The sequence below is a fragment of the Coenobita brevimanus genome, chromosome 85 (assembly GCF_032717465.1).
Source record: "Coenobita brevimanus isolate Jiangsu-jjx chromosome 85, ASM3271746v2, whole genome shotgun sequence".
Classification (NCBI taxonomy): Eukaryota; Metazoa; Arthropoda; class Malacostraca; order Decapoda; family Coenobitidae; genus Coenobita; species Coenobita brevimanus.
Window position 1 is genome coordinate 9,430,400 of NC_137038.1, and position 22,943 is coordinate 9,453,342.

Sequence of the window (22,943 nt, forward strand, 5' to 3'; positions counted from 1 at the left end):
TCAGTTGACGTTTGTTCATTGAGAGGTGTTGTACAGTAACTTGTGATATTCTTCATCACTCATCTCTATTATATGTACTGTACGTATTTATTCACTTATTTATTCATTTACCTCTTTATTATGATGTGTGTGGGAGTGTGTTGGCGGTAAATAGCTAGCATGACTCACTAGAAAAGGGAGTGAATTTTAGTGTGAAAAGTGTTATGTTTATTTGGTGTTGCCTAGTGATCAGGCATTGGCTTCTACAACCACGCAATTTTTCATTATTCATTTATTTGTTTATGAAGACAAATGAATGGCGTACTGAGTAAAATTAGTTGTGAATGTAGTGTTGGTTTAGAGCTAATGATACGCACTCATCCATCCCTTCGGCAGTACACAATGATTAACTATCCTTTTAGCTGACTTAATTGGGCCTCAGCTGGAACGATACAGGAAATTTGCATGGCCCCTACGCAAGGATGACACGCAAAATCGTTAAGAGTTTCATTCATCTGTGCTATTATTCAGTGGTTATTAATTTATTTGTTTATTGGGAAGTGAAAATACCATAGTGAGTGTCAACCTAATAATAATAATAATACGGTAATAATAATGATGATGATATTCATCCTTGATTTTTAAGAGGTTATTCAATTATTTTTTCTTATGAAGTGAAAATACCAAATGGCGAGTCAAAATACGGTAATGGTGATCGCAATAATAATAATAATAATAATAATAATAATAATCCACTTGATGTGCTACTCTCGCGTGACTGCCGTTTTCTCTCTTCCTTCTTTCCTTCCGTCCTCTTGTATTTTTTCCCTTTCATTCTTCCCTCTTTCTTCTGTCTATGGGTAATTCTACACTGAGTGACAAGCCAAATGGTTTCCTGTACACCAGAAAACCATTTACTACGCTGGGTGGTGACCATATACCCAGGTTATGGCGCCTGGTGGTTTAGTGGGTAATTAAGGCGCTCCAGTCGGATTGAGCCGGTGCAGGTTTATATCTAGGAAGCGGTTGGGGTTTATTGCTCACGTAATGCCACTCAGGGATGTGTGAGGCTGGTCACTCATCTTAAATGTCAGGACCAACTTGCCTAGCCCCAGGCTCCTACGCTTCTCATGGGGCAACACAGGATTAGATGATGATGATGTTAATAATAATAATAATAATAATAATAATAATAATAACGGTGATGATGATGATGATGATAATAATAATAATAATGATTAAGATGATGATAATAATAATAATAATTTGTGTCAAAAGAATCACCAACCTCACACTATTTCCCTATTATTATTAATTTTTATGTATCTGTTTTAATAAGAAATACTTAACGTGGAATGAGCTGGCAATAAATGAGCTCGTTGCCTTTAATAATTTAGTTACTGTTTATCTAACTCGGTTAATTAGTCTCCATATTTAATTACACCTGCCTAGTAATTAACCCCTAAAATAAGGTGTCATTTATCTATCTCAAGACGATTTTATTCAGCTCAGGGGATTCTTTATTTTCATTTATTTTTATTTTAGATTTTATTCGATTTTTATTTTTTAGTTTGTACTTGTTTCTTTTTATAAATTTATTTGATAAGGGGAAAAAGAAATGTGTGGTAATCATAGGGGCATCTGCCTTCTTAGTGTAATAGGAAAAGTATATGGTAGGATACTTATTGACAGAGTTAAGGAAATAACAAAGGAATTAGTTTGAGAAGAAAAGGGAGGCTTTAGGAAGGGAAGAGGTTGTGTAGATCCGATATTCGTTCTTAGATCTTTAGTGGAAAAGTTTCCAGAGAAGGGAAAGAAGTTGTATGCGGCCTTCATGGATTTGGAGAATGCATATGACAGGGTGGATAGACAAGGATTGTGGAAAGTACTAAGAATATATGGAGTAGATGGGAAGTTGTTGAATGCAGTGAAGAGTATGTATGAGGGGGCTAAGGCTGCAGTGCGTGTGGATAGTGAACTGAGTGAATTTTTCCATTTGAAGGTTGGGTTGAAACAGGGATGTGTCATGTCTTCATGGTTGTTCAATCTGTATATGGATGGGGTTATAAAAGAGGCACAAGGTAGGGCAGTGGATGTTGGAGTGGCCCTAATGAGAGAGGGCAGTGTTTGGAAACTCCCTGTATTGTTGTTTGCAGATAATACTGTGTTGTTAAGTGAACACGATGTGGAGCTGCAAGGCTTGGTGGATGAGTTTGGAATAGTAAGAAACTGAATCTAAAGGTGAATGTAGGGGAGTGTAAATTGATGGTCTTCGAGAGAGGTTGAGTCAGTGAATGTACAGTGAAGCCGGATGAGGAGGAAATGGAAAATGTGAGTACGTTTAAGTACTTGGGTAGCGTGATGAGTAAGGATGGAAGTTTGGAGGGTGAAGTGCTTGAAAGGTTGCTGGTTCCTTGAAAGCAGTGATAAGAAACAGGGAAGTGAGCATGGAAGTGAAAAAGTTACTACGTGACAGTATTGTGATACCAACTCTAACGTATGGTAGTGAAGCTTGGACCTTGTTGGAGGGACACAAGTCAAGAGTGAAAGCAGTGGAAATGAGTTATCTGAGAGGAACATGTGGAGTCACATGGAGAGACAGACTGACAAATAAGGATGTGAAGGAGCATTGTGGTGTGGATGTGGATGTGATAGGAAGCGTTAGGAGAAACACACTGAGGTGGTTTGGCCATGTGGAGAGGATGGAGAGTGAGAGACTGACGAGGAGAGTGTATGTGAGTGAGGCGGAGGGAGAGAGAGGGAGGGATGAAGTGGACAGGTATATGAGGGAGGGGGGTGTAAGCTGGAAGCAGGGCAGTGAAATCGCGGGGGACAGGGCGACGTGGAGGCGATTTGTTTGTGGCCAGCCCGTGTGAGTTTAAGGCGTCTGGCAATAGATAGATGGATTTTTATTTTTTATTTAATTTTATTTTTTTATTTATATGAACTGCAGGAAGCCTACGGTACCGGTATAGATCATGAACCCCTTCCCTACGAGGTCGAAATTAAACAGTAAAATAAACAGCCAGAGGGAAGGAAGTAAGTCCTCGTAATGAAGGGGTTCATTAGAATAATTTAGCAGATCATTATTAAAAATCCAACCATTAATTACCCCTTTGAAGACACAGGGTCCCGGGGCTAGGCTGGGGTAGATGTAGTAGATTTAAAGGTTGATACAGCAGATTTTAAGGGTAGACTGTCAATTTAAGGGCAGATCCAGTAGATTATGGGTAGATCCTGTAGATTTAAGGGTAGATACAGAAGATTTAGGGGCAGATTCAGTAGATTTAAGGGTAGATCCTGTATATTTAAGGGCAGATCTAGTAGATTTAGGGGTATATTAAGTAGATTTAAGGGTAGATCCAGTAGATTTAATAGATGACGGGGCTACTTCCCTTGGTGGCATTATTCAATATAATCGAAAAAGTCACCTCTTGGGGATCACACCTTTGCAGGGCTGTCACTCCGACCGGCGCGCCCTGCCGACTATGCCACCAGGCGCCTAAGATGGACCTTATTTATTTATTTATTTATTTGCGTTATCCCAGACGGTTTTATTCACCATGAGAAAGATAAGTAGGTAAGTGCTTTCTCTTTTTTTATTATATATATATATATATATATATATATATATATATATATATATATATATAAATATATATATATATATATATATATATATATATATATTCCAACCTTCAGAATATAAATAAAAAGCGTTTTCGTAGCCCAGGAGCTAATGGTTCAACATCTTAACTGAGAGAGAGAGAGAGAGAGAGAGAGAGAGAGTGACGCAGTTCATTCGCCGAACACAATTTCACCGGAATCGCTTGTACGTTTTCGGCTCCGTATATTTTTATTTTTACTCCCACACTCGCGGGGCAAAAGTGTGTGTGTGTGTGTGTGTGTGTGTGTGTGTGTGTGTGTGTGTGTGTGTGTGTGTGTGTGTCAGTTTTATCCTATTTTAACCAAATTTGCTGGAAGGGTTGAGACAGTCCATGAGGAACGGCTTTTTTTTTTTTTTACATCAAAGGTCAAGGTCACAGAGACAGGTCAAATGTTCAGTGAGCAATTCAACTTAAGTTTTCTTTATCCCATTTACACTAAACTTTGGGGAAGGGTTGAGGGTAAGGCAAGAATGAAATTATTTGGTTTTGAGAACATTCAAAGGTCAGAGTCACAGGGTAGGGCCAGTGTTCGACCCATGTGTTTGGTTGCTAACAATATGTTTTATTCCGATTCCAAACTTGGTGGAAGTGTTGAGGGTCAGCCAAGGAAATCTTTTACTTTTTAGAACAGTAGGTCAAAGGGCGTGGTCATAGGGCAAGGCCAACATATTATATATTTTTTCATTTACACCAAACTTTGTGGAAGGGTTGAAGATAAGGCAAGAATAAACGGATTCGATTTTTAGAACACTGACGTAAAGGTTAGGGTCAGAAGGAAAGGTCAGGGTTTAAGGTCAAAGGGCAAGGTCAATTTAAAGTTTTCTTTTTATTTGAACTAAACTTCATGGAAGGGTTAAGGGTCAGGCATGAATGATGGGATGCATTTTTTTAAACAATCAAAGGTCAGGGTCACATGGCAAGGTCAAGTTTCTGTGTGTGTGTGTGTGTGTGTGTGTGTGTGTGTGTGTGTGTGTGTGTGTGTGTGTGTGTGTGTGTGTGTGTGTGTTGCTATCAGATGCTGAGAAATGAACTTCTTTGCCTAACTGCACAGCATAAATAAGACGCCGAGTTGTAGTGCCCAAGTATTCTCGCCTGATAATGAAGCTCCCAAACACTCTTTCCTGAGCGATTTATTTTGTTGTTTACATCTTACTGTCCTAGTCTGTGTTATGTAGATGCTTCCGATGCCGTCATACTCGGCATAAATAACGTACAAAAGGGCATCAACCAGCTATATCCAGAAATAAATCGCTAAGGGAGAGGTGTTACGGAGCTCCCACCCACGAGAATACGGGTCGATAAGATAACAGGAATGACAATGAACCACGTCACGGATGCAAAACAGCTCTTGTCTCTCCTTATCAGTCTCTTATCAATCAAGTACTTCACCCCGAGGACGTACGGGGGCGGTCGGGAATATCGGGTCCGCTTTTGTGGCGACGAATTGCGCAACCCTTATGCCATACCCAGGGACGAGGCTCAGCAGTCCGTTCCCTCAGCACCAGCAGGCATCCTACACATTCCTCCACCACCACCACCACCACGTGTCACCAACCCCCCCCCCCGGCTAAAAATCTCACCGAAAAAAACAATCGTCCTGTGCTACTACTACTACTACTACTACTGCTACTACTACTACTAGTACAACTACTACTACTACTACAACTACTGCTACTAGTACTACTGCTGCTGCAACAACAACAACAACTACTACTACTAATTATTATTACTGTAATAATAATAATCTATCTATCTATCTATTGCCAGACGCCATAATCCCGTAAGGGGTGGCCAATTGACTTCGAGTTATTTGTTTTACGGGGAGGGGCACTAACCCTCCACCAACCCACTTGCTGACACGTAGGGAGCACGTATGGTTTGGTTATATGGTTGCCACCCAGCACTGTAAATGGTTTCTTGGCTTACAGGAAACCATTTGGCTTGTCACTCAATGTAAAGCCACCTGTAAAGGAAAGAAAAGCAATAAGAAGTGACAGGAAAGATGGGAGAAATACGAAGAGAGGACGGCAGGCACAGAAAAAGAATGATAGGCTAAAGATGAAGTAGGCAGCACTACATCAAGTGAGTGGATGATGGTCGACACCACCTACCACAATAATAATAATAATAATAATAATAATGATGATAATAATAATAATAATAATAATAATAATAATAATAATAAATGCAGGATGGAGGGGATTAAGAGCGATTTTAGTACATTAATTTTCACTTGGCCCAGATTTTCATCCTTTTGTTGCTCGTTTCCCATCCACTGGTTAAAACAAGATAACACTACGGGTCTACTACATCCTTCCACAGCACTTCTTCGTGACTGGCACCGTGCTCCAATATTAATCTCTCGTTATAGTTAGCATTCAAGATGGGGAGAAAGCAGCTTTACACAACAGTCTTTCACTTGACCTAAAACTGCCATCTCTCCACACTGAATGCTGAGTTGTAGGAGATTAGCACTAGACTATGATGCTAGTCACGAAGAAGTGCTATGGGAAGGAAGGTTTTGTCTTTTTCTGCCACAGAGCTACGTGAACTAAGCAGCAAACGGACAAAATCTAGGCCAAATTTGAGTAAAATAACTAGAACTAACTAACTGCATCATTTTCATGGCACTTCTTCATGACTAGCATGCTATTCGATACTGCCTTCACTTTAACTTGGCCCAGAGGTTCGTCCTGACCCACTTGTCACATACTGTAGCTCAGAGGCAGGACAGTGTTATGGTTGCGTATCCTTCTCACTGCACTTCTTCGTGACTATCATATTAGAGTAAAGAGTACCGGTATAGTTGTGATAGGACCAGCTATTTGGGAGGGCAGCAGTATGTCCTAAATAAGATGAAGAGTGGGGAAAAAAAAAAAAAAGTGAGTGTCCAAACTTTGAACTCTGACATTGAACTTTGACACTGAAATTAGACTTTAAACTTTGACTTTGAACTTTGACACTGAATTTAAACTTTAAACTTTAACTTCTGACTTTGACACTGTTCCTTACTTTGAACTCTGACACCAAAATTTGACTTTGAGCTCTGACTCTGAGCTTTTACAATGAACATAGACACTTTGGCTCTGAACTCTGACTTCAAACTGTGACTTTGAACTCTGAATTCTGACTCTGAACTTTGACACTGAACTCTGACTTTGAACTCGACTCAGAACTATGACAATGAACTCTGACACTGAACTTTGAAACTGAAGTTTGACACTAAACTTTAACTTTGAAATTTGACACTGAACTTTGACAAAACTTAGACTCTGAACTCCTGACACTTCTTCCGGTTCCCACGCTCAAAATAAACAAGTAGACAACAAAAGTCCTGTGCCTCTGAACTTTGAACTTCAATGGACCTGCACCAAAACTGAATTTTTATCTTAATCACTTTCAATGAATTGTTTTAAATGTTATAATATACTAAAAAAAAAAAAAAAAAAACATACCGGACAGACTTAGAGTAACTAAACTATTTAAAAAGCTGTTAATGGGAAGACTTACTGGAACTACGGTATATTATTAAATGAAAAGCTAATAATGGATTTTTAGAGTATTTAAATTATTAAAACTTTTTTTTTTCTCCTCAGGTTCTGCTTGATTCAACAACCCAGTAATCAAAAGGTGAATTTGTTATTTTAGTTTTTTGTGTGTACATGAATCCAAAATACAGATTCACAGGTGAAATATACCATAACTGCTGTAGTTAAACATAATCAATGAATTGCAAGCTCATTTTTCTGTATACACACACACACACACACACACACACACACACACACACACACACACACACACACACACACGTAGTTTCAGTACTGCAGTTAAAGGTCTAATATATTATTATTTCCCGTGATTACAGACTCAATCCGTATTCTGTGGGAGACACCATGAGCTGGAGAGGGCCTACTAACAACGACTCCATACAAACACCCCCTCCTCATCTACCCACGTCTGCTGCACAGGAACGAGATCCGCTCCTGGGGATGAACACCCACACACGTCCAAGCCAGGAACTGCCCTACACTTCAAAGGAACCACATGCAATCACGACATCAAAAATGGACACCAATGAAAACCTTAAACAGCAGATCGCTATTTGGCTTAGACAATCCGAAAATCATCTCTATGATCTTTATCCTCCATCTCTTGGCAGAGCTGAGTATGACCCTGATTTTGCTGGCAGGCCTGAGGAATCATGTCAACTTTCACTCAACCCGGATCAGTCCTCGCAAGTGTTCACAGGGGACCAACAAGGAACATCACAATATAACCAATCACTTGCTACACAGTCACAAGTGCTGACAGCGAGTATTCAGTCAACAGTTCCTTCTGCTCAACAAACAACACCGCTTACTGCACAGTCACAAATGCTGACTGCAAGTAATCAGTCTACAATTCCTGCTCAACAAACAACAACTTTTACTGCACAGTCACAAGTGCTGCCAGTGAGTAATCAGTCTACAATTCCTGCTCAACAAACAACAACTTTTACTGCACAGTCACAAGTGCTGCCAGTGAGTAATCAGTCTACAATTCCTGCTCAACAAACAACAACTTTTACTGCACAGTCACAAGTGCTGCCAGTGAGTAATCAGTCTACAATTCCTGCTCAACAAACAACAACTTTTACTGCACAGTCACAAGTGCTGCCAGTGAGTAATCAGTCTACAGTTCCTGCTCAACAAACAACAACTTTTATTGCACAGTCACAAGTACTGCCAGTGAGTAATCAGTCTACAATTCCTGCTCAACAAACAACAACTTTTACTGCACAGTCACAAGTGCTGCCAGTGAGTAATCAGTCTACAGTTCCTTCTGATCAACAAACAGCATCACATTTTACTACACCGCTGTCACAAGTGCCGCCAGCAAGTGATGAGTTTGCCACTGGTGGCATGGATAAAAATTTAGTTGCTAAATTGCATGAATTTCAGGGTGAGAGATTTAATAACTGTTCTGCACCTCAACCTCGTTTCGGAGTACAAGAGGGAAAGCAATCAAGTGTCATGGTAAGTGAGAAAAATGTCTTCAAAGTACTGCTGAATCTTTTATAGTCCTTTTACTTTAACTTGGCTCAGATTTTCGTCCCATTACGTAGTTCACTGACAGAAAAAGATAGCACCACGGCTCTACATCCTTTCCGTTGCGTTTCTTTATAATTAATATTATATTTTAGTGTTCATCACTTATTACAATGTGGCGTTCAAGATGTAGAGATGGCAATTGTAGGTCAAGTTAGAGTAAAAGGAATATGCCAACACTGCCTTGCCAATGTTCAAATCCTTTCATCTAAGAAGAGGCAGTGGGTTTTACAGAGCACAACATTCTCTCTCTCTCTCCACATTGGCTATAGGCCTAGAGTTCCATAGTGGATTTAAATGCCTTATGACCTGCTTCTGGTGAAATACAACAATTTTAAAGAATATCCAATTTACTTTTAGGATGTTTGTAGCTGATTTAGCAGAGGAGAAAATATCAGTTTGTACGACCTGGGTTCCTCTTGTTACTTTAAGGAAAGGACGACTCTGGCCAGTAGAGAGAAAGAGAGAGAGAATGTAGCATGGGGTATCATTATATGGAGTATGCCGGCGTTACCCAAATTCCAGTCCTGTAAAGTGTATGATTTCCTCTCCTGTATTTGTGGTGACATTCTCTCGTCAAGGTGAACACTTTGAATATTTTGTTCTGCCACTTTAACCCCTTAGCACTGGGGATGTTCAGGTACTGTGAACTCAGGGGCACTCAAAACTCACTCTCAAAAATCACAATTTTTTCTCCTTCTGAAATGGTTAAATGAGCCATACAATAAAAAAATGCAATATCTTTACCTGTATATTCAAGAACACAAACATCTTCCCACTGGTGCCTGAAGAACATTTATGGCTAACGAAACACAATGAAAACCCCGTCTCAGATAATGCGTGTGTCAGATGCTTCGACTTTTCCGCTATATATTCATCATACCTTGGGAAGATACTTGTGTTTATGACTGTACAAGCATTTTCAGTGGCATGAGTGTACGTATAATAATTCCGGCTATGACTGCTAAAAGTGCAAAGTGGGGTATTTCGTAATGCAGTCATACATACCACTGTGGAACACACACACACACACACACACACACACACACATATATATATATATATATATACAAATAATAGTTAACCCTTTCATTACTGGAAGATGCAGGCTGCATCCAGCTGCAGGCAAATATTCAGGATGTGGACCAGCTCAGCCTTGGCCGAGTGCAGGGAGAACCTCTCCTGTTTCCGCGCTGGCAGTACTTCTTAACCCGCCCCATCCCGACCACTCTTCCACCACTGACTCCCCCCAGTCCCGACCATTTTTGGAATTTTGTTTTTTTGGCTCAAACCTCCGCTTTTGGTGAGAAACATCGAAAAATCATAGAGAAATCGCTCACCTGAGGTTTAAAATACTCGATACAGGTAGCAGTACCTCCTCATCTTACTGTGTTTTCGATCAGGCTGGCTCCAAAGAAAACGAGTTCTATGGGAGGGTAACCATTCCACACCACTCATAAACGGTATTTATTTATTTGGTACGAATTTATATGTAGTACAAGAGTATATTGGTTTTCACACAGTAATACAGGCAATATAAGCATTGTTTCACTCACGAAACACATCAGCATACCTGAACTTTTTTGGCAACATTACCTGATCATCATTTCTGACTGTTTCTTCCTCTAATGGTATATAAAGTTTGTCCTCCACATTGTCATCGATTGGGGAATCAGTCTGGCCCTGAAGTTCGTACCATGGCATGATATATCTTTACTGGCCAGGTCACTGGTAACAGGTGAATTGCTGAGACAATGGCGTGCGGGGGGGGGGGGAAGATCATGCTGGGTAAGGCATTGTCCCTGCCTGGCATCTCTTAAAGGAAGGTGTCCCGTGTATCCGTACCAAAAATCTCTCGCGAAAATTGAAAATTGTGCAAATTAGGGACCTTGCAATTGATTCGCATTTATGTACGTCAACGGGATTGGCAGTGACAAAACATATGGATGTTTATTCATGTCAACGGGATGCAGTGGGTTAAATATTTTATCCTCACACCCTTAGTTTTGCTTCTATCTCTGTAATTTTTTATTCCTCATAATCTTCAATAGTTGTTCTTGCTTATGGTTTTGATAAAAACATTTGGCGAATATAAATTACGCACTAATTTACGATGTTTTTTCTTTCCTTCGTGTCTTCTCATAGACGCAGCTCGCGTCATCCAGTAACAAGCGGGTGAGATTAGGTTCGACGCAGCCTTCATCATCCAGTAACGAGCGGGTGACTTGCACCGCTACCCTATGTATCGAAAGGGTTAATATTTTTAACGTACTAGTTGAAGTTAAACATGTCAAATTACTTTCATTCATTATGTCTTACTTCCATTCATTTTGACATGTAATTTACTTACTGATCGTAATATACCTTGAAAAATACATGGAAGAGATAGTGAGATCTATAAACAGATTCCATTCCCTCATACATTATAGTTTTCCTTTTCATATTGGCACTGTAAGTGAATAAAGTTAATTGATTTGAGAAGGGATAGCAGCACAGCCTCCAATAACAAGAGCTGGCACAGCATTGGGGTGAGATGGTTACTACAGTTGCCACATCCAAAGCTACAAATATCCCAAACTTACTCTCAAAAATTGCTAGAATGTCACTATATGCAAAAATCACAAGAGCACTAGAAAAGGACCTATGATCACAAGACCATTGCTAAAATTGTGCAGAAATCTCTAGAAAATTACCAAATTTCCTACCACTACAGTAAACTCTCAACTGTCTGTCATCGCAGCATCTAACCTAACACAATATCCGGTGCTGTTGGCTCAACCCTATTAAAGCAATATCCAGCATAATTATGCAAGATCCGGTGCCGAAATGGAAAGTTCTTTGCAATATTGGGATGCAAGGCATATTAATCGCTCGTACATGGTAGCCAACTGGCGCCCGAGAAAACCCTGCAATGCACCAACCAATGAGAACACCCGCAACATGCCAGCCAATCGGAATTCATTGCAGGAGCAGTTCCTGGTGCACTGAGCCTACACCAGGGTTGCTGTTTCATGGAAATTGTCCGTTAACTTTGAAAAACAAATAAGTGACGGGTCTAGACATGAATGTGGTGGGTGTCTTTCCACACCAGTGTGGAATCATTCCATGCTACCTGTTTAGGATAGTTTTGTGCTATAAAGAAAATTAGGACATGGTTAGGTGGCATTCATATGCATTGTTATTTAGATACCTAATAGCCAAACTAATGAAAATGTAGATTTGATGTATAATATCATCTCATTTAATACAAGGCAGAATTCGTCATGGAACACTGTCACCCCTAACCCGACAACAGTATCATTACTGCTTTACAGGTTATTAGCAGGCTATTTTCAAGGCAAAAGCCACCCATTAGCCGTCATATTGACCTAAAATTGTTTAGAAACCGCAGAAACAATTGTTTAGCGAATTGTGTGTTAAGTAATTTCAAACGAGTTTAGCTTGGTAAAATGGTCACCAGTGACTTCATGGATTGGCCATGATCCACAAGAGTAATGTCATAAATAAAATGATTTTCTTACTGGCTGTGGATAAACTGATGCAGGTTTGTAAATAGCAGTTACCTGTATATATTTTTCTATGGTGTAGGGATAATTTAATGAATGTAATTGCTCTATGGTTAATTACTTATCTTTTGGGTGTGAATGAGTGTCTCTAGTCTGTTATTATTCAGCATGTACTGAAGCTTTATTTTGGTATCTTAACCATTTAACTACCGTGCACTGCAGTCAAGCCATGTCTTAATTCATTAATACCAGCGAGGGCTTCGCGAGTCTCTTGTCAAGTAGTGGCATTTTCTCACACATGAGCGGCCCAACGCTTTTGAGAACCAGTAACCACAGGGCCGATCACTGCGTGGTTTGCACCATGTGATAGACCAATTCTTTAAGATTTTTTTTTGACAGGTTTCATCACACCCAGGTGGTGCACGTGGCACGTGACACGCGCCAAGTGCAACATGTCAAAAATCTCAAAAATAGGGCCATAGGCCAGACAGTTTGTCGTAAAGACATGGAACTTGGTAGGTAGACAGCCATCAATATATTCTAGGCATCCTCGGGGTGAATGGCCACATTTCAATGCTTTCGGATTTGACTGGCCTCACTCGTACCTTGCCAACAAAGGCGTTTTACTAGTTCATACGTACTCATGCAATCTACTGTCTATCTATCTATAGCCCAACACCTAATTCCGCAAAGGGTGGCCACAGACAAAACGCCTCTAAGTAGCTCTGTCACCCACCATTTGACTGCCCTACCCCCAACTCACTCCCCCCCTCCCTCATATACCTCTCAGCTCCATCCCTCCATCTCATCCTCGGTCTCCCCCTCCTACTTCCTCCCTCCACTTCACCTGCATACACCCTCTTAGTCAATCTTTCATTCTCCATTCTTCCCACATGTCCAAACCACCTCAGTGTATTTCTTGTAATTTTCTCAATTACATCCACATCCACCCCACAACATTCTTTCACTTCTTCATTCATCAACCTGCCCCTCCATGTCACTCCACTTGCTCCTCTCACGTAACTCATCTCCACTGCTCTCACTCTTAACTTGATCCCCTCTAGCAATGTCCATGCCTCGCATCCATACGTCTGGGTAGGGGTCACAATACAGTACTATCATGCAGTGACTTCTTAACTTCCAAACTCACCTTCCTGTTTCTCATCACTGCTTTCAGTGAACCAACAACCTTCCCTTCCTGCTATACCCTTTCAAGCACTTCATCCCCAAAACTTCCATCCCTACTCATCACACTACGCAAGTACCTGAATGCATTCACATTCTCCAAATCCTCGCCATAGAATACGAATACTTAATACATATCGTGTTACTTGTACCAACATCACGTTTTCTGTCATCCTTACCATTAAACGAGAACGTGTGGAAGAATGACGTCAAACCCAGTGTGGACTTATGGCAACGCTGGCCTACGCTCTCTGTCTCTCATGGATCTTGTTCAGTGAAGATGTATGTATGCACTCTGCTCCTGTGATCATGTGGTGGCAAAACCCTGGTGCTAAGACTTGCTCTGTGGCCTCCCATGCCATGCTTGTTGTTGCAGAGCCTGGTGGCCTCTCAGTGCTTCGTGTCCCAGTGCTCTACTGTGATTCTGAAATTACTGTACACGTAATTATTTCCACTAGACCACACAGGACTTAAGTGCAATGAACTGTACTGCATGGTGTACAATACCCTCCAATGATGCCAACACTAGGTGAGTACATAGTACACTAAGTACTGTATAACTCTACTGCATTAATACTGTATTTGTTTAATTTCCATCTTTTACTCAGGGGAAAGTTTTTAGAACAGGGTCGAGAAAAGCAAGATGATTAGATCCACTGAAAAAAGGGCATGTTCTTCATCGGCGAAGAGTGTTGGTACCCGTACATTTTTCTACTTAACGAACCGACTCTAACTACCAACAGGCTTGCAATATCTTACAGTAACTTGGCAAGTCCATTCTGTTAAATGTTACTTATAAAAACATGCAAAAATAAAGAAATAAATCTTGAGCATTTACTGGCGAACTGAAGACTTGGAAAGTAGTGTTGTACAGCACAATTATCACGACTCACTTACTCAAAGTCATGCAAACGACCGCGGCCCACCAATCTATTCCTTACCTGACTGCCGTCACTCTACCCCTCACTCGACACTCGATTGTTTTGCAGATAATACAGTAAATACATACAAACTGCATGGAAAAATAAAGAAATAAATCTTGAGCATTTATTGGTGAACTACTGTGGAAGAAATGTTGTAGAGTAGAATTACCATGACTCCCTTGCTCACAGTTAAGTATTGGGCCACGGCCCACATATTTATACCTTGCCTGACCGCCGTACCCTACCCCTCCCTCGCCACTCACCTGGTCTGCAGGTAATGCTGTAAATACGTACGAAATGCAAGCACAGTAATTTTATCCAACAAAGCTAACCTTCCGTTCAATCAGCTAGATTTTATCTTTTCTGTCAGTGCAAATGCATTCTAAGATAATGTATAAATTCATCTAAGAACGCATTTGAGGAATAAACTGGTGGGTCCCAGCCATATACAACTGAGCAAGGGAGTCGTGATAATTCTGCTGTACAACACTTCTTTTCTAATCATCTAATTCACCAATAAATGCTCAAGATTTATTTCTTTAGTTTATTTTTCCATGTTTTATGAATAAAGTAACAAATAATATTTAACAAAATGACCTAACAGTGTGCATTGTGTACTCCTGCGAGACACAGCAATCATGTGTGATATGTCTGTGGGGTGTGTTTGTGAGGAAGTTGTTTCAAATGGAATTGTTTGTGTGGCCCTGGATACCAGTGGTATTGTATATACCGCAATGATATCGCCTATGTATAAGAGTACATATCAGATGTCTGGGAAATATAAGTAACTGGGAAGGTAAATTCCCCAAGCTTCCCGGTTAACTGGGACTGTAATGTACAGCATAACTGTACTGTATCAATACTATACTGTATTTTATGCTTATCTTTCATCTTTTATTCATGGGAAAGTTTTTAGGATAGAGGGTCGAGAAGGATAGTGACACAATATCCCACCAGGTGCTGAATGTTGAGTCAATGGTCGGGTGGGGGATACTATGCAATATCCGGCGTTTTGCTTTAACCGGCGTACAGCTTGGCCGAATTACAACGGATATAATTGAGAGTTTACTGTATGGTTTGTGTAAAAAACTGTCACTAGATGGAGGTTAAAATCTCTATATCTATTGGAAGAATTGGTCAACTGGCATTACTAGGAGGCTTCCAGGCAATCCAGGGAAAAATGCCAGATATCATTAACCACCTCACAAGCACACAAACATTCAAACAGTGGTGTGATACACAGGTGCACACTTTGAACCAATCTCATTGTCCACCAGTACAGGACAGGTGGGTACTCTAGAAGATATACAGATCCACTGCTTACGGGATAATTTACATGTAATGGAAACATCACACAGTATTCTGAAATTCACTGGCTTCATAATCTAACAATTTTTAGTTTCATTCATCAGAGCTTGCAAAGAATTATGTAATACCAGATGTCACGGCTTTTTTTCCCTAATAATATTTTATTTATTTTATGTATAAAAGAAGTGTGTATCAGCTGTCATCAGTTTTTCTTTTTTACTTATAATGGATAGCAATGAATAATGTTTCAACATTTATTTTTTAAAAACAATTTCTCATCCTTCTTTTTCACAGGTAACAGAGGATCATGTATCAGCAATATCAAACACAGCCATCACCTTTGAGCTCCATGGCTGTCAAGTCGGGCAAACTGTTCAAATCACACCTCGCTACACTTCGCAGAATTATAAACTGAAGCCCGTTCATCCTTGTAAGAACCATCAAGGAGGGGAAAAAGGAGACATTCCAAAGGAGTCGTCTTTCTATGTAACCAGCCATAACTCTCGCTTTGAAATTAAGGACGAACATCCAAACATCATCCTTGCCATTGATAAACTGAACCCAGATGGCATATTCACCTTCTCTGTTGCCTCTCTTTGCTGGAGCTCTTGCCACTCCAGAAATGAAATTGAGCTTTTTCTACAACTAGTGAAGTAAGTTTTTTCTTTTTTTCTTTTTCTTACTTTGTTACAGTTAGTAAAGTAAATCTTTGTTTTGAGCTTCTGCAACTAGTAAGACTTGTTTTGAGCTTCTATAAACTACAACTAGTGAGTTTTGAGCCTAGGCAACAACTAGTAAAATAAGTTGTTTTGAGATTTTGCTATCGCTGGTAAAGAAAATGTTGCTCTGAGCTTGTAGGTTATAACGAGTAAAGTAAGTCTTGCTTTGAGAGTGTTATACAACTAGTAGTGTTAGTTCTTGTTTTGAGCTTATTCCACAAGTCAAAGTATGGTAAGCTCTTGTTTTAAGCTTATTATATAATTTTTCAAGTACTTGTTTTGAGCATCTTTTACAACTATAAGTCTTGTTCTGAACTTATTCAGCAACTAGCTGGGTCTTGTTTTGAGCTTATTACACAGGTAGCAAAGACTGTCTTTTCTGCAATAATAATACTGAAACATTAGACCATAACCTAATAAAAGAGCACCAATGTGTCTGAAGATGGTTAGAATGCAGACTGGCTTGGCAGAAATTATATATATATATATATATATATATATATATATATATATATATGTATATACTGTATATGACTACTCCAACACTACAATTACACTTACAAGCACTTCTCACCCTACATACAATCTCTACCAGAGAGCCTAAGCCACTTGGTAGAGATACATTGGCTGTATCGTCCCGACTTCGGTCGGGATAGGCCGGTCCTGCAGTGGATACTCAAACGGCTGATGATGATGGTGATATTTACAGTAACTTGGCCCGTATTTTCAGTTTTTTTGTAGCTTATTTAAGTGTAGTTCAGTGGCTAAAAAAAAGAGAATACCACAGTTGTCCATCCCTTCCATGGCACTTGTTCGTGACTGACATCATATTCTAATGTTAATTTCTTGTTGGGACTCAGGCTTTAAGATGGAGAGATGACATTTTTTAGTTCAAGTAAGAATAAAAAGAGTATAGTTGAGTTTAGAACCTGCAAGAGGACTTTGTGAATCAGTGCCAGAATTATTTGTTCCTGATCAAGCATTGTGGAATCAGGGAGTTAGGCTAGAGAGAGGTTTTGAACTACATGATGAAATTTGCAGAGACTGGCTGCACCCTTTTAATATCCCGATGGTAAGTGGAACTGCTCTACTGTGTAAGTGTTCTGTACTTTCCATCAGGCAACTTGGCTTTTAAATTCTGCTCCCTTCCTGAAGTCCTAGCCTCCCACTCTGGCTGGTGAGTAAAGGGGGCGGGGCTTAAGTGACAGGTTTTGGGGAGGCAGGTATAGCTGTGAACGAATCTGTCCTCAGATGAAGCAAATAAATATCGAAAGTTTGAATGAAGCATTGACGGATATGTGACCAGTGCTCTATACTAATTTTTCTCCCACTTGGTCCAAGACTGCTATCTCTCCTTAAATGTTGAGTTGTAATTATGAAGCTAGTCAGGAAGGGGTGCTCAAAGGACATAGAATCTTGGTACAGTACTGTCTTTTTCTGCTACCTAGTTACATGGAATAAGTTACAAAAGAGGGAAAATCAGGGCCAAGTTAAGGTGAAAGTACAATAGGTACTCCACGTAATTTTTCTTTTTTTTTGGAAGGGGGGGGGAATCTTGTCATCCTTTTACATTATATAACTTTCTTTCAGGGACTCGGATGTCATACTGGAAGACTCCTTCAAGATGCACTTCTTTGAAAACGTAAGACGAGACCACGAGAAAATGTTAATACGGAAGGTGGGTTCAGAACTAACTTGGCTGGGCTCAAGTTTGAAGAAAGATGTAACTTACTGATGACTAAATGACTGTACTGTTTTTACTCTTAACTTGGCCTAAAACTGCCATCTCTCCATCTTGAATGCTGAGTTCTACTACACTTAATACCTAAATATGGTGCTAGTCATGAAGAAGTGCAATGGAAAGGATGCAGACCCATAGCATTGTGACAATAAAATAACGCGTGAGTATGGTGCTAGTCACGAAGATGTGCTATGGAATGGATGCAGACCCATAACGTTGTGGCAATAGATTAAGGTTTGACTATGGTGCTATGGTACTTTCGCAGCAAGAAGTCCGTTCAGGGTGTGGCAGAAGTTGGAATTCCCCCGAGTGCGACGTTGCCAATTTGACCACCAATTATCGGATTATCACTCTGTCTCCCTACCTACCCCCATCACACCTGTTTCTCTCTCTCTCTCTCTCTCTCTCTCTCTCTCTCTATATATATATATATATATATATATATATATATATATATATATACAGTATATATATATTGTATATATTTATTATTTTTTTTCATTTTTTTTTCCACACCACTTATGAGGTAAAAGTCTGGGCGCGTTTTATTTTTAAGAGGTTTCCCCTGTAGGCCTAATCCTCTCTCTGATCTTTAATCATAATCTTCTTCGTCATCAGAATTTTCTGTTATATTGACGAGAGAGAAACAGGTGGGATGGGGGTAGGTTGGGAGAGAGTGATAATCCGATAATTGGTGGTCAAATTGGCAACTCTACGGCGTGGCACCATGGGAAAAAAGCACTGCCACGTGTCATAGAATTCATTCAAATCGTTGTTATAATTCTAAAATGTGATACTCAGTGTACTATATAGCTTCCTTTACTATATACAGAATATAAAAAACAATTTCAAATAGCACATAGATGGGAAATAAGAGAGAGAGAGGCATGTACTACGGTTGATTTGGCAGCATCGCTAGAGGTGATTCACCAGGTGGGCCCCACCCTGAACGGACTTCTTGCGGTGAAAGGACCATAGTCATGAAGAAGTGCTATGGAAAGAATGCAGGCCCATAGTGCTGTGGCAATAGATTAGTGTTTGAATTTGGTGTATGGTGATAGTCACGAAGAAGTGCTAGGGACAAGATAGAGACCCACACCATTATTGTTATCCGCCAGTCAGCTACTAGGCATTCTACAAGAAGCTCACCTGGTAGTTCTTGTATGCTACGGGGCCGGCTCTGTCGGCTGATGTGGGCGTAGTTGGAGTTGCACTAGGAAACAAATGAACGAAGCAGGGTAGATACTGATAACACTGAGCCGTCCCTAAAACACACGAGAAATGGCCCGGCGGAGTGGAATGAATTGAAAATGCAGAACCATACCTATGTCTAGTTCATCCTGTAATTTTAATCCAAGTTACGAAATGGAATCGATCTCTGATTTTTACAATAACCACAATTTCAGTTCCTTTCCCACTGTGCCATATTTCTTCATCTTTGTCCTCAGGGATCGGACAACTTGGATTGAGTGTCTACATTTTCGCTTCAGTGACCTTTGAGTTACTCGATTCTGCGACAATACTGTCACTCACCCTACTGAGTACGCTTCTGGGCTGGTAACAATACTACTACTACTAATAATAATAATAAAGATGTAATTGGCGTCCACACTGAAAGTGTAGAAAGTGTTCGAACGAGTGACTGATCAAGTCAGGAAGTGCTGAATATTGTCTCATGTGGCTCATCATCTTCCTTTGATTTCCGGACCTGATAATACTAAAAAAAACTTATTAGATTACACCAAAAATATTCCCTCACACTTCCTAAAACCGCCTCTCAGCAATCATTGGAAATTACTGCTGTGCAACTCACGCAACCGTAGACCATTACTTCTTGCGCGGCCAGTTGTTACGCTAATCTGCCTTATAAAAAATCAATTTACACCAAAAACATTCTCTTATACTTCCTAAAGCCAACTCTCTCAGCAATCGTCACAAACTACTGCTGCACTACTAACGCAACCTTAGACCGTTACTTCTTGTGCAGCGGGCTGTTACACTAATCTGCCTTATAAAAAATCGTTTCCTTGATTTACAGAAAAACTACTGGGAATTACGGTTGTCTATGAAATGAAGATAACTGAGGATTTTTATGCGATTTCCAAATTGGTGTCTATCATTCTCGTAACTTCAAAATTGGCTGAGATATCCAAAAAAGTTCGCTACTGTACTACAGAATTTTCCTCCCGACCCCTGCCCCCATTCCTTGCTGATGTGATAAATATTTCATTCGGGTACATATGCCAGAGGTCTAAACTGTGACTAAGTTTGGTGTGCTCGCTCGCTTCACTCGCTCGAAAAACAATAATAATAATAATAATAATAATAATAATAATAATAATGATAATAATAAAAATAACAGTAGTACTAGTAATAACAGCAGTATTAGTGTTACCAGTTGCTGTTGCTGTTGTAATAATAAGGCTAATACGAAGTAATACACTAGGATAACGGTAATAATACCGTAACAAATAACGGTTCATAACAGCTGCACTCAGGCATAACGTGTGTCGATTTTTTTTTTTTTTTTTTACCGGAACTGAACATCAGTGTTGGGTCATGGACTGGAAAAAAAAAGAAAAAAACTTAAATCCTCTACCATATTTTTTTTGTCATGTTCCATTTTGATTAATCTTTGTTTTTAAATAGGCAGGTCATTATTACAGTCAGGTCTCTTTATTAATCCACTCAATCCCTTTACTCTTGATGTACTTTACTGCTCCTGCTACCCCCAAAATAAATCGCTGAGGAATAGGTGCTACGGCATCCCTCAGCATGAGGATATCTCTAGCTGCATTTACGTTACATGTATGCTATTTAATTAAACTTTTTTACTCATCTTAAGAACAGACCTCTCTTACTGATCAAGGTACCAATGATTTTCACTTTGTCAATACTCATAACCTGATTTTTATTACAAACTTCATTCCACTTCTTCCACATGACCTTGCATTTCACTATAAACTTCATTTAACTTCTTCTTTTACATGTAACTTTTAGCGTTTTGTTAGGAATCGCATTTTACTTCTTTCCTTTGGTCATAACTTGCATCTTAGGAATCGCATTTTGCTTCTACTCTATGTTCATATCTTGCATCTTTTCAGGGACTGCTAAAAGAGAGCAAAGAGAGCAGCAAACCCGCAAAGAAGAGAGCACGTAAGAGCTCTCCAACGCCCTGTGACCTCGAGACGGGAATCAAAATTGGAGGAAAGAAACTGCGTACAGACCCAACCAACAGTGACCACGAAGTAGAAGAGAATGTGGGCAGCAGAAGACCGAAGGAGGAATGCCCAACGCCTGGATCATCTCAAGTGCAAGACGTACCAGGGGAGGGCAACCTGAATGTGAATGCTCCCGTGATGTGCCAGATGCAAAACGATGAGTATGCAATATATGGAGCACTTATGGCGCAGAAGTTGAGAAGTCTGAGTGAGAGAGATACATTCCTCAAGGCACAACGTGAAATTAACAATATTATTTACAAAGCTGAGACTGGGCAGTTGTAAAGCTTGCAATGTTTCTGATACTTAGCTGAGTTTCCCCTTCCATCACAACCTCCGTATCCCCTCTACTTATCTATCTCCACCCACCATCCACTTACCTAATTACCTACTTGTCTACCTCCAATTGCCTTACACTTACCTATCTACCTACCTGTCTATCGCCACAAGCTTTTACATGACTATGACAGTGATTAGAAGGATGTGTTGTGCGTCCTTGAATGCAAGGCCTGAGAGGGTTAGGATTGCAATTCAGTTGTTGAGAAGAGGGATGGTACTGGGGTGCATCTGTGTTGCAGTGAGAAGGGGTAGACTGAGATGGTTTGGGCATGTTGAGAGGATGGAGGATGACAGCTGAATGTAGAAAGCGAGAACTGTGACCTTCCGGGGTAGGGATGCGAAGGGCAGACCGAAAAAGACCTGGGGCGAGTGTCATAGTGTGTGATCTCAGGGCTGGGGGACTAACTAGGGAGCCTGCCAAAGATATAGCATCGTGGAGAGCAGCCATTAGGTGACCAAGGCCGTCGCATGAAATGGAAAACAATACAGACATCCCCAAACCCACATGCTGACGGTCACTCCTTCATTCTAGTTAAGTTCACGCCCTCATTCTTGGTAAGTCCTAGGTCACTTCTCATTCTAGTTCTATCCATGCTCACTCTCCCTCCTTCTAACCACTTCTCTCTGGGTTAGCCTCTGTACATTCTGCGTCTTTTCTATGTGGGTCATTCTCTTCATACAATACAACATGGTGCAACTTGAGTGTACCTTTGAATTTTTTTTTAAGACATTCCGTGCTAGAAGGTTGTAAACTGGTACAGGCAGAGACAAAAGGTCGCTTAAGAATTCCACTGCGTCTGCTTCACATTTTTGGCACTGTCCGCCACTTCTCTCCCTCATTCACCATATCACAGAATCATTTATGGAGACAAAATAATATATATACACACACAATCATTTATGGATACACACATATACGAGATTTCTCTGCCTTTAGGGATATTAGTCAGAAAGGGAAGTACGAAGCAGAAGTGAATAACTTAGCGAACTTTTGTGTCTCACTGTACAACATGGTGCCATCGGTCTATTTCGACTACCATGGTACCATTTTAGAGGGGTAGGGTCCCGGGGCTAGGTTAATAAAGTCCACAGTATTTAAGGGTAGGATATAGGCTGGAGGTCCTGGTGGAATTACAAAAAATAAAATAAAAATAAAATGGATTCAAACCAGTACGAGCAACACCTCGCCTTTCTCTCTCTTCTAGGTCAGATTGGATCAAGTTGTCAGGGTCAGATTAAGTTAGGTTAGGCTAAGTCAGGTGAG

General features: G+C 40.2%; 1 protein-coding gene and 1 pseudogene across 1 annotated transcript; both read left to right on the forward strand.

Moving 5' to 3' along the window:
* Positions 1–400: 400 nt before the first annotated feature.
* LOC145410488 (U6 spliceosomal RNA) lies at positions 401–496 on the forward strand (annotated as a pseudogene).
* Positions 497–4,959: 4,463 nt separating this feature from the next.
* On the forward strand, positions 4,960–22,333 carry LOC145410419 (uncharacterized). The gene is made up of 5 exons (XM_080280572.1): positions 4,960–5,132; positions 7,516–8,101; positions 15,954–16,312; positions 17,969–18,056; positions 21,224–22,333. The coding sequence occupies exons 1-5, from the start codon at positions 4,960–4,962 to the stop codon at positions 21,623–21,625; spliced, it is 1,608 nt and encodes a 535-aa protein (XP_080136698.1). The 3' UTR covers positions 21,626–22,333.
* Positions 22,334–22,943: the final 610 nt, after the last annotated feature.

What these genes read in the sequence shown, in the direction of transcription:
- LOC145410419 (XM_080280572.1), top strand. Translation starts at nt 4,960, where the DNA reads ATGACAATGAACCACGTCACGGATGCAAAACAGCTCTTGTCTCTCCTT. An exon ending in CACAGTCACAAGTGCTGCCA is followed by an intron (nt 8,102 to 15,953) that starts GTGAGTAATCAG and finishes TCTTTTTCACAG; the next exon opens with GTAACAGAGGATCATGTATC. An exon ending in CTTTTTCTACAACTAGTGAA is followed by an intron (nt 16,313 to 17,968) that starts GTAAGTTTTTTC and finishes ACTTTCTTTCAG; the next exon opens with GGACTCGGATGTCATACTGG.